This window comes from Heteronotia binoei, chromosome 10 (assembly GCF_032191835.1).
Source record: "Heteronotia binoei isolate CCM8104 ecotype False Entrance Well chromosome 10, APGP_CSIRO_Hbin_v1, whole genome shotgun sequence".
NCBI lineage: Eukaryota > Metazoa > Chordata > Lepidosauria > Squamata > Gekkonidae > Heteronotia > Heteronotia binoei.
Window position 1 is genome coordinate 61,502,679 of NC_083232.1, and position 16,846 is coordinate 61,519,524.

At 41.6% G+C, this 16,846-nt stretch overlaps 1 protein-coding gene across 2 annotated transcripts in view; it reads left to right on the plus strand.

Moving 5' to 3' along the window:
* KCNH8 (potassium voltage-gated channel subfamily H member 8) overlaps nucleotides 1-16,846 on the plus strand; it is a 287,653-nt gene that overhangs the window by 267,942 nt on the left and 2,865 nt on the right. For both annotated transcript variants that reach the window (XM_060248762.1, XM_060248763.1), the window contains 3 exons: nucleotides 659-1,011; nucleotides 8,788-8,894; nucleotides 10,861-10,937. In XM_060248762.1, coding sequence (XP_060104745.1) covers nucleotides 659-1,011; nucleotides 8,788-8,894; nucleotides 10,861-10,937 — 537 coding nt within the window. The remainder of the gene's footprint in view (nucleotides 1-658; nucleotides 1,012-8,787; nucleotides 8,895-10,860; nucleotides 10,938-16,846) is intronic.

Here is a 16,846-nt window from a genome sequence, read left to right on the forward strand (position 1 = left end):
CAAAACCTGTTTGCAGAATTATTTTCTTTATCAAAAAATATTCCATTCTTGCCTCTTACAAATCACATACTGCCTCTGTTTTCAGTGTGAGTCTGTTGCTGTTTAGGGCTACTTACCTATTTAACAATCTTCTCTTACCTACTAGCCCAGTAAGGGTGCTGTCAGCGTGACTTACAAGTTTCAAGGTCCTTCAGTTTTACTAAGAGCATTGGCTAGTTTGGGGAAGAAGCCACGGAAGTGTAAGGAGACTCACTTTATGCTGCCGTTCTGTCAGTGTTGGTTTATTTTATCATTTTTGTTGGTTTTATTTTCTATCTTTTATTATTCTGATCCTTGTTAGCAATCTCATGCAGATTTCAAAAGGTGTAATATAAATGAATGTATTGGTGGGTATACTGTTTTATTAGAAAATGTATACCTCTGTTAAAACTAAAATTAAGCAACATTTCTAGGTAACAAAATACATTTGCATGAAGTTTACTTTATGAGGGCTATTTCATAGGTACATAATGGAACTGATTTTCAAAAACACAAAGAAGAAGGTACAAAATGCCTGCAGTTGGAGCTTGGTAGACTTTTGGTTTGATGCAAGCAGTTGATGTCCACACAATGAACAGATCTCAACTGTTATACTCACATGGATTTTCCACTATTTTAGGCAGATTCCAAAGGAAATGGCAGTATAAACAAAAGGCTTCCATCAATTGTGGAGGATGATGATGATGAAGAAGAAGTAGGAGAAGAGGAAGCAGCTACTCCAGTCCACACAAGAAGCACAAATTCCTCCCAGCAGAAGAAGTCAGGAAGCAATAAAAGCTATCTTGGGATAAACTTGAAACAGTTGGCTTCTGGAACTGTGCCCTTCCATTCCCCTATCCGAGTCTGCAGTGCAAATTCATCAAGAACCAAGCATGAAACTGAACTCCATTACTATTCCAAAAAGAAAGAGAAGAACCTCAAGCTCCACTTTACATCACTCAGCAGTGCTGTTCCTCCAGACCTCAGCCCTAGGTAAAGATATGACCACTCACATGAAAGTCCTGTTTTAACAAACTTTCTCCTTTATTATACCAATACAGTATCAGGAGCGTAAATGTAGCCAAAGCCAGTTCTAGTCAGGCAGTCTTGGATAATGGGCTTTGGGGAAGTGACAATCATCCTCCCACCCAACCTGTCACCTCCACTCATCGCTTCACTTTAGAATGAGACCTAGAGCCTATTTATCCTGTTTATTCTCTACAGCTCCCTGCATGGTAAGCCAAGTGGACCTGATTGGGCTTCCCAAACTGTCATGAAAGGAAGGAATTTCAGGAGTATTTGGCTACCATTATAGCTGCTCTGCTAATGCTGCTGACTACTACAGTCCCCCAGATAACCCAAACAGTGGCCAAACTCTTGCAAAAGAAAGGACTTTCATAAGAGATTGGGTAACCCTGTAGAACATATATGGTTTGTGCTATTCTTAAAGAGGACTGGAGAGAAGCCAACAATGACTAGCTGCTTCAGCTCCAGCACAAAGGAAGAGGAAACAGAAGTAATGACAATATCAGTGCTTTGTCCAGGTAGGAGAAGGGCATGCAGGCCTGGGCCCCTAAATGGTAGGGTGTATGGGAACAAGATGATCAGCTGCTAGGGTGTTCTCTGGAGAATTTGTTGGCAGAAGCTGGTGACTATAACTGGTATAGGAATGGGGATATGCCAGCTGGGAAGGTAAAGCTCTCCAGGACAGAAATAGATCTATGAGATGACTCACACAGGAGGTGTTCAACACCTGGGAGTGGGATGTGGATGAACACTGTCCTGTATTATTGGCCTCCACCAGTGGCCATCTTATACCTTTCACTTAGTATACACATAATATTTAGCTTGCCTCTTTCCAAATCTCCTACTATGGCAGGAGACCCACTAGCAATCAAAAAGCTGGAATGACATCATGACATGAGGGGGCTGTAGTATTTGCAAAAACAACAACAACCACCCATCTATTCTTTAAGCAAATCCTAGATTGTCATGCTATCAGTTTTGGTTTCCTTCAGTAGAGATGTTGTATGTCATTGTGGTGCTGGAGAACCAGTCCCTGCCCTTGTATAAAACCATTTGGAAGATAGCTAACTCCAGGTTGGGAAGTTCTTGGAAATTTTGGGATGGAGCCTAGGGAGGGCAGAAACCTCAAAGGGTCATGAGAGTCCACCCTCTAAAACAGCCATTTTATCCAGGCAACTTATCTCTGCAGTCTGGAGATAAGTTGTAATTCCAAGAGATCTTCAGGCCCACCTAGAGGTTGACAAGCATGCTGGAAGATCGAGCAGGAAAGCATTCTTCACTTACATTAAAGCAGTCATTCAGTTTCATTTTCACTTTAGTTATTATCAAAAGGCACATCCATCCCCTCACACACACACAGTGTCAGTGATAATTCCTAGACAATTCATTTATTTTTCAGCCAAGCCCACTACACTAAAAGGAAGAATGAAAAAGTCTCCAAAGGCTGCTTCCTAAAACATCAGTACAGTCTCTGAGTTAGTCCACAAGGCACATGTCAGAGAAACCTCCTAAGGCTTGACAACACAGGAGTTGTGCAGTTCTGAATACTTCTGAACAAGTTTAAGGAAGTTCCCTGGCCTGACTGAGCTAAAATTGAGAGCCAAACTACATTGGAACAGGGAACCCATAATCACATCCCCAGGTGTGCATTTCAGTTGCAAAAAGCAGCCAAGGGTAGATGACATGGACTGGAGCCAAAGTGTTGGGGAGATGGGTTGATTTTCTTCTCATTCTCCCAATCAGGAATGTCCCTTCCCAGGCTTCTTAAAGCTCCAAGATTTAAAAATAAATAAATCCATTTTAAAAGCAATAATACATATTTTTGCCTGTTTTTCTTCTCTGGCTTCAAAACAGCCATAAGGGAAGTTCGCAGTCCATGTTGCCCACCTCTCCATGGCTGCTTTTTTGCCATCAAAATGCATGTCTAGTTATCCATGTCACTTGTAGTTTGGCTGTTAGCCAGACTTTCAAAGTTTAGTATCAGGAAGCCCTTCTGCCCATCCCATATTGCTGGTAATAACCTTATGCCAGTCTGATCCCCAGCAATGTCTATAGTCTGGGCCAGTGAAATTAAAAAACAGGGCTCATTCCAGGGTTTGGGGGGCTCTGGAAAGACAGTGCTCAGAGACCCCCTCCATGCTCACTACCAGTTCCCTCTTCTTGCCCACTCACCCACATGCCCCCTCTTGCAGCTCTCACACCAGCTGCAGTAACATACTGTCTGCACACTTTTTCTCCAATGATGCTGGGTGATGGGTGCAGCTAGGAGCGCCACTGCCATGGCCACCAGGAATACTAATGCTTTGTGCACCACCCACACACCCTTCTCCAGAAGTGCTAGGCAGCACATGCAAGTGAGAGCACAGTTGGTTATCCATGACTATTCACAGGCAGTAGAAGGGTGAGATTGAGGAGGAGATGCGTGAGTTGAAACTAGGAAGTCAGCAACAGTGGGCCCTGCCAGAATCAATGGACCCTGGCAACTGCCCCACTCCAGGATATACTGATGCCAGCTCTGTGTTATACCCTGCTGGGGTCCCTCCCAGGGGTCGTTTTGTAAAAAAATAGGTGGTGGAGCTCATCCAAGGATAGTTATGCAACTGCACCTACTATTCAATGGACAAGGTGGAGAGGAGGAGGGAGAACTGTCAGAAAGGTTCAGGAGCTGTGATTCTGTGAGCTCCTGCTGAATTCAAGGCCTGGTCCTTCCTCTTCTAAGCACCACCCTCCCCAGGCTTTGCCACCAATCTCCAGGAATTTTCCAACCTAGAATTGGCAACCCTACAACCCTCAAATCTCCAGGAATTTCCTCAGCTGGAGTTGATGACTTTAGTCATCAATGCAAACAAAAAAGCAGGATAGGAAGTACTAGAGTCTCAGAAAGTCGGTAAGAAATAGATGATCTTCCAGCTTTAGAATGTTGCCCCCAAAATGTGGGACTCCCAGCAGCTTGCAAAATATCCAGTACAGCTTTCTTTGAATATACATATTCAGAGATATCTGAGGAATGAAGTGTTAAACCTTGTCAACACCAGCACATTCCTTAAAGCCCCTTGAGGAAAGGTATTTATGATCTTTGCTTTTTTGAGTGAGGTAAAATTCTCAATTATAGTTTTTTGCTGTGAGGTGAAAGTTATTTTTATTTGCTTGGGTTTTTCATATACACATTAATCTTTCACTCCTCTCCACTGATAAATTTATCAGTCCAGCCTCAGCCTACAGAGCAGTAAAAGGCACATCTAGTTTAAAACAGGATCATGATAGAATGATTCCCTCTTCCTGTTGTTTTGCTCTGAAGTAGTTCCACTGCTTCCCATTGTTGGGGGAGTTTAAGATTCAAGCTTGTTAAGGGAGCTATTGAGGTCAATCTTTATCCTTTTTTTTCACTTAAAAGAATGAGGAGGAGAAAATTAAACTGACAACACAGACAAAGGCTTCTTGCAGTTGTGAAATATTTGTTTTCTTTCTCCATTAAGTTTTTATATGACATTTGGGGCAAATTATATATTATTTATTTTTAGAAATAAATATTCCATAAATATTCCAGTACTAGAGGCTAATTCCTCTTGGCTATGGATACATACGAAGCTTTTTGGGGGGGTAGAAATAGTCCAGCAGGAACTTATTTGCATATTAGGCCATACTCCGTGACATCACTATGGTTTCACACAGGCTTTTTTGGTAGAAAAATCCCAACAGGAACTCATTTGCATATTAGGCCACACACCCCTGACACCAGGCCAGCTGGAACTGTGTTCCTGTGAATTCCTGCTAAAAAAAAAAAAGCCCTGCATATATACCACGCCTGGTATTCCTTGCATTGTGTTTGTCATGAAAAGCTTCTAAACCCTGTAGAATGTCTCTTTCATGTCTTGTACATACTTTCATTGCAAATATTTCCATAGTCAGTTATACAAATTTAAGGGCCCAAAAAGCATAGGTAGAGTAAGGAAACACTCACCATTCCCAAAAGGTCTGCCTCCAGGTTTCAATTAATTTTCTCTCTTCCATTTTTGATTCATTAAATATTTTCATCATTCTGTTCTCCTAGATCATATTTGGTGCTTGTCAGATAATTTGGAATATTCATTTATTTTTTTCTTTTGAATCATTTATTAATCTATATCAGGGGTGGCCAAACTTGCTTAACTTAAGAGCAACATAGAATAAATGTCAGATGTTTGAGAACCACAAAACATGAACATCAAATGTTTGAGAGAAGGAAGCAAGCAAGCAAGCTGACTTGGCTTGGAGAAGTGATTTAAAGAGAGTAATGCCTTCTCCAAGCTGGCCAACGAGGTGAGGATGGCTTAGAGAGCCACACAATATGTGTGAAAGAGACAAATGTGGCTCCTGAACCCCAGTTTGGCCACCCCTGATTTATATTATTCTGCATATTGAGAAAATTTCTAGATTATGCAGAGACTCTTGTTTTGCCTGTAGGTGACTTTTTGCAACTTCATGATTGGTACAGGGGTCAGCACTCTTAGTATTATAAACAGTGATGGTTTGACATTTACAGTGCAATCTGAAGCAGAGTTGTACCCTTCTAAACCCATGGCTTTGCACTGTGTGTCTTGTAATCACTGGTGAGGTTAACAGTATTGGTAGGATTCGATTTACTACTACTATTAATTAAATGTTGGGTTCCCAACTCTAGGTTAGGATATTTCTTGAGATTTGGGGGTGGAGTTTGGGTGGGGACAGACTCCAACATGGTAAAATGCCATAGCATACACCCTACCAAATCAGCTATTTTCTCTAGGGGACCTGATCTCTGCCATCTGTTGGCAACCCTAATTAAATGGTGGCTTTCATGTGGTCTGTTACGATGAGAAATAATTGTTTAGGGTTAATTTTTTGTTTTGTTTTGCCTACATTACAGTAAATTCACCACACTTGAATAAAAGCATCAGTTGGGGGATGGGGTCTTGTTTTTATAGCATTATAAACCACCAAGAGTATCTAGAAAGGATAGGGCAGAAAAGAGAAAACAAATTAAAGACAGAAATAATGCTTGAATAAATACAAAATTATTCACTGTTTCTCTCCTACACCACATACACACAAGTCCAGAACTCCCATCTGTATTAATATTGACTGATCTTGGTCCACATGGTTTCCTTGTAATTCTGAGAACTCAGAAGCACCTCACATTAATAATTTTCTGAATAGATTATGAGCTGACAGACTTTCACTATGATCACACACACTAAATAATGCACTTTCAATCCACTTTCAATGCACTTTCCAACTGGATTTTACTGTATGAACTGACAAAATTCAGTTGGAAAGTGCATTGCAAGTGGATTGAAAGTGCATTATTTAGCATGTGTGATCGCAGCTCTAGATTTTTTTTTTATATTCAGAGCTAGATTCAAGTCTGGTAGCACCTCAGAGACCAACAATATTTTAGGGATACAAACTTTTGAGAGCCCTAATTCCTGTCAGAAACTTTTAATTTACAGTTCAAATAATGGGATTTGTTAATCCAGTATGTGTCTGGTAACATACAAGGACAATGAAGTGTCATTTCTTATAAATGTTCCAAGATTACGTATCTTAGTAAAACATAAGGACAAAGTTAGAGTACAATGGCACCTTTAAGATTAAGAAAGTTTTATTCAAGCTATAAGCTTTTGTGTGCATGCATAGTTCTTCAGATGCATGCACATGAAAGCTTATACTTTGAATAAAACTTTCATGGTCTTGCCCTGACCTGGATAGCCCAAGCAAGTCTGATCTTATCAGATCTCAGAAGCTAAGCAGGGTCGACATGGCAAATACTTGGATGGGAGTCAGTACTTGAATTATGTGGAGTCAGTAGGACATGAGTAGGCTTTATTCAGCCATCTCTCTGAATATCCTTCAGGCCCACAGTAGGAGCCATCACCAGAAGTCACCATGACTTCCAGATACAGACAGACAGATTCACACACACACACAATACAAAAAAAATACCCTTAGTCTTAAAAATAGACTAAGATTTGCATCATAAATAGATCCCTTTTAGAGGGGCATTTTCCAACACCTCTGAAAGAGGCTTTGGTCCGCCCTCTCCTGAAAAAAGCTACAGCAGACCCGGCCGAATTGGCGAACTACCGGCCGGTGTCCAATTTACCGTTCTTAGGTAAAATTATTGAGAGGGCCGTGGCGTTGCAGCTACAGGGGTTTCTGGATGACGCTTCTGTCTTAGACCCATGTCAGTCTGGTTTCCGGCCGGGCCATGGGACGGAGACGGTGCTGGTCGCCTTAGTAGATGACCTCCAACGGCAACTGGATCGGGGCGGCGTTGCGGTACTGATGCTGTTAGATCTGTCGGCTGCATTTGATACAGTCGACCATCGGCTACTGACGCGCCGCCTCGCCGACATTGGGGTCGAGGGGTTGGCCTTGCAATGGCTTTCCTCCTTTCTCCTAGGTCGGGGACAGAGGGTGGCTATCGGGAGCGAGCGGTCCCGGAGGCGCACACTGGATTGTGGGGTGCCCCAGGGAGCAGTTCTCTCCCCGATGCTGTTTAACATCTATATGCGCCCCCTTGCCCAGATTGCCCGGCGGTTTGGGCTGGGTTGTCATCAATATGCAGATGACACCCAGCTCTATCTACTAATGGATGGCTGGCCCGACCCCGCTCCAGGGAATCTCGACCGGGCATTACAGGCTGTAGCGACATGGCTCAGGCTGAGTGGGCTGAAGTTGAACCCAGCGAAGACAGAGGTCCTATGCGTGGGTCGCGGCGCTCTGGGAAGGGAAATAGCTCTCCCGGCCTTCGATGGTGCGCCATTGAAAGCAGCGCGCCAGGTAAAGAGTCTGGGTGTTTTACTGGAGCCTTCATTATCGATGGAGGCCCAGATAGCAGCCACTGCCAAGTCAGCATTCTTCCATCTGAGGCGGGCAAGGCAGTTGGCCCCTTTCCTTGAGCGCCGGGACCTCGCAACAGTGATCCATGCAACGGTCACCTCAAGACTAGACTACTGTAACGCCCTCTACTTGGGGCTACCTCTGTGCCGGACCCGGAAATTGCAGCTAGTGCAGAACGCGGCGGCCAGGCTGTTGTTGGGACTCCCGAAACGGGAGCATATATGGCCGGGACTACGTGAACTGCACTGGCTGCCGATTATATACCGGGTCCAGTACAAAGTGTTGGTCGTTACCTTTAAAGCCTTATATGGCCGAGGACCTGCCTACCTGAGGGACCGTCTTTCCCCATATGAACCCCAGAGAGCACTGAGGTCAACGGGGAAAAACTTAATGACTATCCCTGGGCCGAAGGAAGTTAAATATCAGAGCACCAGAATACGGGCCTTTTCGATCGCGGCCCCTACCCTATGGAACCGACTCCCCGAGGAGGTGCGGGCCCTGCGGAGCCTTGAACAGTTCCGCAGGGCCTGCAAGACCATCCTTTTTAAATCAGCATATTCGGACTGCTAAGAAAAATGGTAATTAAAGATCCGCCAATGCGGTCCAAAGATCTATACCGCAGTATAATTGTATCTACTAGACTGGTTTTTAATTTAATGTTTTAATGTTTTATTGTTCTATAATGTAATTCTAATGTTTTATTTATTATGGTGTGTTTTTATGGATTGCTGTTAGCCGCCCTGAGCCTGCCAAGGTGGGGGAGGGCGGGATATAAATGAAATTAATAAATAAATAAATAAATAAAAATGTCACTGGATTCAAACTCTATTCTACTGCTTCATACCAACATGGCTACTCACCTGAATCTCTCTCTCAAAACAGAGTTGTGGATGGAACAGAAGATGGCAACAATAATGAGGGAAGCCAGACTTTTGACTTCAGCTCTGAACAACTCCGACAGGATTCCAGAGCATCTCCTACCATCGGGGGTTAGTGCTATATTTAGCCATCTTACAAATGATTCATAATGTGCCTTTTGGAGAGGGCAGCCTTTTGTGTACTGCATACTGAGAGAGAAAGTGTTAGATGTGACTGGATTGACACTTCGAACATCACCGGAGTCCTCAAGGAAGATGCAGGAAAAAGTGAGAAAAAAAGAAATGTAGAATGGTGGTTGGTTACCAAGTTCTTGTGGGGGGGGGGGGAGGTTTGTCTCTTTGTTTCTTAGCCATCAGGCAAAGAAACCACCTGACTATGTCTATTTTTCAATCAAGGCATACTGTATGTAACAATACAAAGGAGCTGTCTTGTTAAAGTGAAGCACAGCTAATTGTAATGATAATGAAAAGAGGATTAGATACCAAAGTGTTCAGTTAAGGCTCAGTAGTGTGGCTAGGCCCACAGCTAGAAATGTTGGGAGGTGATCAACCAAGAGTGTACACAGACAGAGAAACCATGAAATCAGTGGGAAAGTATTTAAATAATTTAAACATAACAGTGGGTTAATAATATAATAGTACCATTGTTTAAACAAGTCAAATATTTTAATTAAATGAAATATTTCACAGATCAATGCAGGAGGATTTTCTTGTTTCCTCAATTTAAAAAATAATTAATAATCACCTTAGAAGCTGTTTTCAATGGACATTTTATACATGCACAGCCCAAGGATTAGGCTTTCACTGAGTACTAGACTCCTGCTGAGTAATAAACGTTAAGTGATTTCTCAAGGGATTTTTTAAAAATCCAATTGCTTTTGCCACAGACAGCCTCATACAGAGATCATTATACAGACAAATCAGAGAGATCCTGATGAGGTTTTATAGTCAACGTAACCCAAAATGTACATAGAAGCCTGCCTATGAAACAAAAGTTTAATGAGGAGACCTTTGTGCCCAGCAGTGTCATTCTGGCTCTTTTATGATGCCATTTTGCTGTTTTTTTAATGATATCCTAATTTCCTGAGGAAGGAATTAGTGGAGGCAGGGGTCCCCTGATCCCAGGCCCTGCCCACCGGTTACTGATAAGCTGACTGGTGGGGGAGATTTTCCAGTAGAAGGAGGAAGACAGAGGCCATGGTGCTGGCATGACAAAAGAAGTTATGTTATCACACCAGTGACTTCCAGGAAATGCTCTGGTATTTGAGTAAAAACTCTATGGTACAAGCCAGTTTTACCAAAGAGTGTTTGCCCAAATACCAGAGCATTGCCCACAAATTTATAGCATGAGAATGTCTCTTCCTGTGCAATGTCAGCAACATGGCCTAGGCCTTTCATTTTTTCCCTGATAACTCCCTGCCATTCCCTGCCAGTTGCCAGTCGGACCTGGTAACCTTACCTGGAGAAATCATAGCCCTGAACATTGAAGGGTAGGTTCATGTTTATGTGTGGCAACTGCAATGTACGTCACAGCTCCCCGGTACACAACACTGCTGGTAAATCTCATCTGTCTCACAGCCAGTTAAATTTTTCCATTATTATGAAGTAGTATGAAATAAAAATTTATCCTTGGAGTGGTAAAAATGCTGTCCAGCAAGTGCTGATTTATAAGTAGGTGGATCATTTTTTTTAGTTTGCTGCGTCAATGTGATATAGTGGTGAAGAGCAGTGGATTCTTAATTTGGAGAACCAGGTTTGATTCCCCACTCATCTACATGAAACCAGCTGGGGGACATTGGGTCAGTTACAATTCTCTCAGAACTCCTTCAGCCCCACCTACTGTATGTAGGGGCAGGAAGGGAAGGCCACTCTGAGTCTCCTTCAGGTAGTGAAAAGCAGAATATAAAAACCAATTCTTCTTCTTCAACTTCTTCTTAGCCTTATTTTCTCTCTTTTGAATTGAGATGCTGATTTTTGCATAGGTTAGCATCATTGCTGCAATAACAAAACCTAGAACCAGTTGTAATGACCAAAGATGCTAATTCCATTCACTTGCCACTATGTATTATGATTACAGAGACAGAAGTTGGTTCTGCTGTATTAGTCATCAAAGCAGAAGAAACAAAACAACAGATCAGCAGGCTTAATAATGAGGTATGGAAGGCTATTTTTTAAAGGTTTTGAAGTGTGTGGATAAATAAAAATGTAAACGAGCCATGTTATTGAGGTGAGATGTGAAAATTAAATTAAATGCCAACATTTGGTAAGTCTTTTGATTTATAATGTAGTTCTAAAATATGTCCCTTTATTGTTTCCTGCAACACTGGTCCAATCATGCTTTTATTGGCTAAGAGAAACACTTCAATTAACTAGGATCTGATGGCCCATCAAAAATCAAGTATGCATAGATTATTTGGCACTAAGGCTGAAATACTGCACATTTACATGGGAATAAATACCATTGAACAGAGTAAGATTTATTTCCATGTAAAAATGAATTTGATAACTATGTTGAATGAGTAGAGTTTAAAAGTTCTACAAAGCTTGATTTTTTGCAGTTATTACTTTTTTCATCAAGCATATCCTTACAGATAACCAATCATTTATGAAAATAAAAGATTAACACAAATATTACACTTATTTTAACATTTTTCACATTAAATTATATACACTAAATAAAACAAAATTGCACATATTAATTGCACACTTTCTAAATAACCATAAAATGGCATCCAACTTTTATTCATTCTGTTTAATTTTTCCTTGCTGTAACACATTTATTTGTATAATTTTAATATATATAAAAATGGCTGCCATTACTTTTTAGAAGGTAATGTTTTAATTTCCTAATGGCTCTCATGCTAACATGGGTATTTTCTATTGAATAATGCCAGGACCATCCCCAAAGCTTCTGACATTTTTCAGCAGAAAAACTGATGTTTTAATGGACTTCAATCATTTATATATTATATTCCAAAAATCATTTTGCCATTCCATTATGGATGAAATATGTTCTGTTTGGTTTTGTTTTTAAACAAGTTTTAGACAGTTCTTGATGTAGCCAGAGCTAAAAATGGACTTTATTGTTTTATTACAAACATTACCTGCCCATCTGCAGAAAGAGGTGATGACAGGCCAAAGTCACTTCCATTTTTTGAAAAGACAAATAATTGCTAACATCTATTATCACATTTCTGTTTCTGCATTAGCAGGATCAGCCAGTTACATAGACTCCTGAGGTTAGATACTTGCTGATATTTACTGTAACAGCAATAGAGGAAAAAGATGTTGAGAATAGACATCATTGATATATAGGCTTCCACAATCAACCTAGCAGAGTTGTTTTGCTATAATAGTATAATAGGCAAAAGTGCATATTACCTAAAGTCCATTAGTCATATATTATCAAATGGCTCCATAACTGTACGACTTTTGTAGTAGCCAATGAAAGAATTGAATGACTGGGTTACTTTGTGTACCTCTTTTCAAAAGTGGAAGCATTCTACCACAATTGGCTGCAGTGGTAATACAAAAAGCTGCAAATGTAGACACTGCTTAAAGTCAGTGTCTCATAAAAGTATGACTGACCAATTCATTGAATATGCTGTAGAACGGGTAATGAACCGCCTACAAAAAATATGAAGATATAACATCTCATAAATCAAAATGAAAAGATATCGGTGCAGTAGTGTAGTCTGTAGTGTGATTTGGGAAGCATTAAAGATTAATACCAGGTCTGAGATAGTGTTTTATATGAAGTCCAATGAACTGGAAGAAGGATAATATTTAAAAGTATGGGGAAAGCAAATGGAAGAGCACTGAAGCAGAGGTGAAGGTGAAATAGAATTAGGGATATTTTAGGAATGGTACAGCCAAAAAGAAGCAGACTTTTGCCTCTACACTGCAGCTTTCAGCTTTGAATGCTACTCTAGAGGTTCCCTCAACTTTCAGGAGCTTTTAAGAAGACATGGGGAATAAGAACCTAGGGTTCCTGGGGTTGCCAACTCCAATCTGACAGATTCCAGAAAACTGTGGGAGGCGGAGGGCTGAGAAGGGTAGCATTTTGGTTGGTGAGAGGGAGCTTGGCAGGAATATGATGCCTTCAGTCTGTCATCCAAAACTGATTGGCAAGCCTACAGGGTCCCCTATTCATCTCCAGTGAGCACACAATTTGGCTGTTGGTGTCCCAGCTTGCATTTCTTAACATATACACTGTATTTTCACTAGAAAAACAAAAGCCTGTGTACACTACTTCATTTCCTTTATCTGTCTGTGACAGCAGCAAATGCTGAATTTGTGATAATGAGCAAGTTAAGCTCTACAAGTCACAATAGTTAATTGGTGACTTCTTTTTATTTAGAGAATGAAATACTTCACACTCATCTTTTTCTCAGTCTAATTGGCAAATATATTCTTTGAAAACTAATATGCAGTCACATTTTGCTCTCTTGGGATTACTTCCATCAACGTCATTTTGATGAACTGCACGAGTAATTCTACAGTCACCACTACAGTAATCTGTTCTAAAATAAATTGAATAGCTGCTCCCAGAAGCAAAGCAAAGCTCTTGTTTAACTTGGTACCTTCATTTTGTTTTCAGCTAGCAAGCTTTAGTTGACCATTAAAAGACGTTTCACCGTTGGTTTTCATAAATACAGTTCTGCCATTTTAATACACTGAGTAGTATCATTGATTTTGTGGATGTACATCAGTGAGCTGGAGACCACAGACAGAATCAATTAACTACTCTCTTTTATTACATATACATTTATATATACTAACCATACAGTACAGTGTAATTGCTTTTTACACATGCACATTCTCCCATAGCCTTATTGAGTTCTACTGCCCTCCTATTACTTCTACTATTTAATGGTAGAAATATTTAAGTAAAAGCTCCGTTTGTTTAAACATAGGGCGTTTTCGCACTTGCCTTAAGCCGGAGCGACGTCCCTCTTCACCGCGCAGCGTCTGCACGGTTTTCGCACTAATTGCTGCGGAGCACCTGGAAGAGCCGCAAAGTCCCGCGGCTTTTGCAGCGCAAATGTAAACTACAAAAAACTGGTTTACATTTGCGCCGCAAAAGCCGCGGGACTTTGCGGCTCTTCCAGGTGCTCCGCAGCAATTAGTGCGAAAACCGTGCAGACGCTGCGCGGTGAAGAGGGACGTCGCTCCGGCTTAAGGTAAGTGCGAAAACGCCCATACACTTAAATCACTCACAAATCATATATATCAGTAATCAATGAACTCTGTGTTTCGATAAAATCCTACCCTGCATAGCCCTTAGTAGAGCTAATGGCTGCTGATCAGGTAAATCAGCAGCATCTTTGTGCATGCACAGTTTTAAGCCAGTTCAGCAGGAATCCATGGCTGTTCAGCATGAATTTAAGACTAAGTGACTGGCTTACATCTGATTGCCACCTTAAAAATATGGTAAGTTCAACAGCTGAACCTCTTTGTAGCAAACATCACAGTATCCTGTACAACTATGCACCAATATTATGCACAGAGGTTGTTTTGAATTTTAAACCTTTGTTATTTTGACCCCAAGCTTCCCATTTTGATTTTGTTTATTGGTGTGACTCAGGCCTCTAATTCTCTGGTTTCATGCCATTTTTTGTTTTTTCACACTGAATTTTTCTCATAAAGTGTGCACATTATGATGTTATGTTCAGTTAAGTATATTGTGGGTATAAATCCTATGCAAATTGCCTATGCAAACTATAAAGCATACATACTCAATGCAAGCAAATAAAAAAATCTGCAAACTGCACAAAAAGTTGAGAACTGAAACCATTGGCAAACAATATAAACAAATGAAGCAGAGAACATTCACTCATCCCTAAACTTTGTAATCCAGTGTCAATGCAATCTTGTTGACGGATGTTCTGAAGACTGAGCTTCCATTCAAAATATTGTTCTTTGTTTTCCATTAAAAGGATGTTCATTCTGTAATATAGGACATGTAATTTTAAGAGGGAACAGTGTCTTGGCAGTGCAAACAACTGATGACTGGGAACTTCCTAAACAAGAAAACTGCTCCACTTATGTCAATACTGAACAGAAAATGTGCATCCATTCAAAGGCCTCTGTCTGATAGTTGTCACTATTCAGATTAAGTTTGCACAATCATTTTGACAGGACATTTAAAATCTGTTTTCTGCTCTCATGTTATTGTTTTCCTTGCCTTACACAGGATCTGAATCCTTGCCTGGGAAAGGCTATGTTTTTATTATTTTTATTTTATAAGCTGCTTTGGGCAGGTTATTGAAGAGATGGCATAAAAGTGTTCTAAATAAAATAAAGCTACTTGGCAAGCCACAGCCTTCTATACAGTGTTGCCTTTCATCCTCCCCTTGTATTCTGTGGGTGGATAAGTGCATGGGGATATCTGGGAGGCCTGGCACATCACTAGGGATGGGCATGAACCAGTTCACAAACTAAAGTTTGTAAATAATTAAGCAAAGTTCATGGTGGGGCAACCAGCATGAACTTTCCATGAACTTTCAAGCTCTTCATGATGGTTCATGGTAATTCATGAATGGATAACTTTTCAGATAGTCTTTCTCCACTCAATTAAAAAGTTTACCAAATTTCAAAGCAACAAGGAATGGAATTCTCTAGCTTTGGAAACACCAATTGAGTCCCTCCAAAGCTTAACAGACACTGCTGGATGCCAGTAACAGAGTTTCTATTCTACTCAATGATGTATTTATGAATTATGTGTTTTTGTAATATGATGTTATTCTATTAATTTTTCATTGTTATGCACGTTTAGTAAATTTGTCACTATAACCCACTTGGAGGTTGGCATCTCTACTCACGAGTTGCTGAACTTCTAGCTTCTTCAAAGTAACACAGAGCAACCAAAGGTTCAAGTTTACCTTTCCTATGCAAACAACCTCTGAAAAGATTGTGCAACCAACAGAGGGTCGGGGCTGCTTTCACAGCCACTGGGAGCAGCCATGTTGTTCTGCCGTCACCCCTTTTCAGCCTTACAAACACACCACCCCAAGAGGAAACCTTTCCAAGTGGCGTCTGAAGCCTCCAGAGGTGGAAAGGCGCATGGTGGCTGTGGGAACGGGGCTTCCCCCCGCCGGCAAGCTGACTAAGTGCAGGAAGGAGCCTGGGAAAGTGGGAGAACTCCTGCTGGGACCTGGGGATTGGCAAGCCTACTAGATTGTGAACATCCCTCGTAAGTTGGGTTTGGGTGTTCAGTGGACTCAGGGCCCTTGGCCATCCCATCTCTCTGCTCATACTGAGCGGTGGGACTTAGCTACAGGATGTTTCAGCTGAGGACCCACATTTAATACCTTCCTGATTGTGAACTCATCTCCCCTGCTGAGGTTTAGGTGTCAGGTTGACTCAGAGTTCTGAGCTACTCCATCTCTCTGCTCATACTGAGTGGTAGTGCTTAGCTACTGAGTGCCTCAGATAAGCACCCAATTTTATATCCTAGTGATTTGAACACCTCTGTGTGCCATGGGGATGAAAGTGGGTGAAAAATGTGCTTATTGTGCGGTGAAGAAGTCCTTCAACCCTCACATACCACAGGCCCCCATTTTCAGGCACCAAACCCATCCTGCCAGCTCACTAGAGTTCAGCCCTAGCAGAGAATCACCAGGGTTCCCAGAGCCTCCTTTCCCTGATCTGTTCCTGGGGCTCTCCACAAAGGCGACAGTCTCGTTTGCACTGCCAAGGCACTAAAAGTTGCTAACACCCTCTGGATAGGAGAACTCTGACAGCAATGATTTTGTAGGAGGGGAAGCACATCCCACATCCACATCCCAGCTCCCTCCCACCTCAAGTACACACCTCAGTGGTCCTAGTCCACTGCCAAAAAGCAGCTGGCCCTCCCAGCTTCTCCAGCCTTGAAATCCCATTCCCAGCCCACAGTTTGGAAACCTTTCTGCAATCTCCCAAGTGACCCCCTTGTGGCAGAGTGCCAGGTATGCCATACCCATGTCTTAAGTGGTGCAAATCCCCAACACTTGTCCTTCCCTATCCTCTGCAGGAACCTGCAAAGGACACACCTCAGTGTTTTGCAGCTGGAGGAAAAAGTG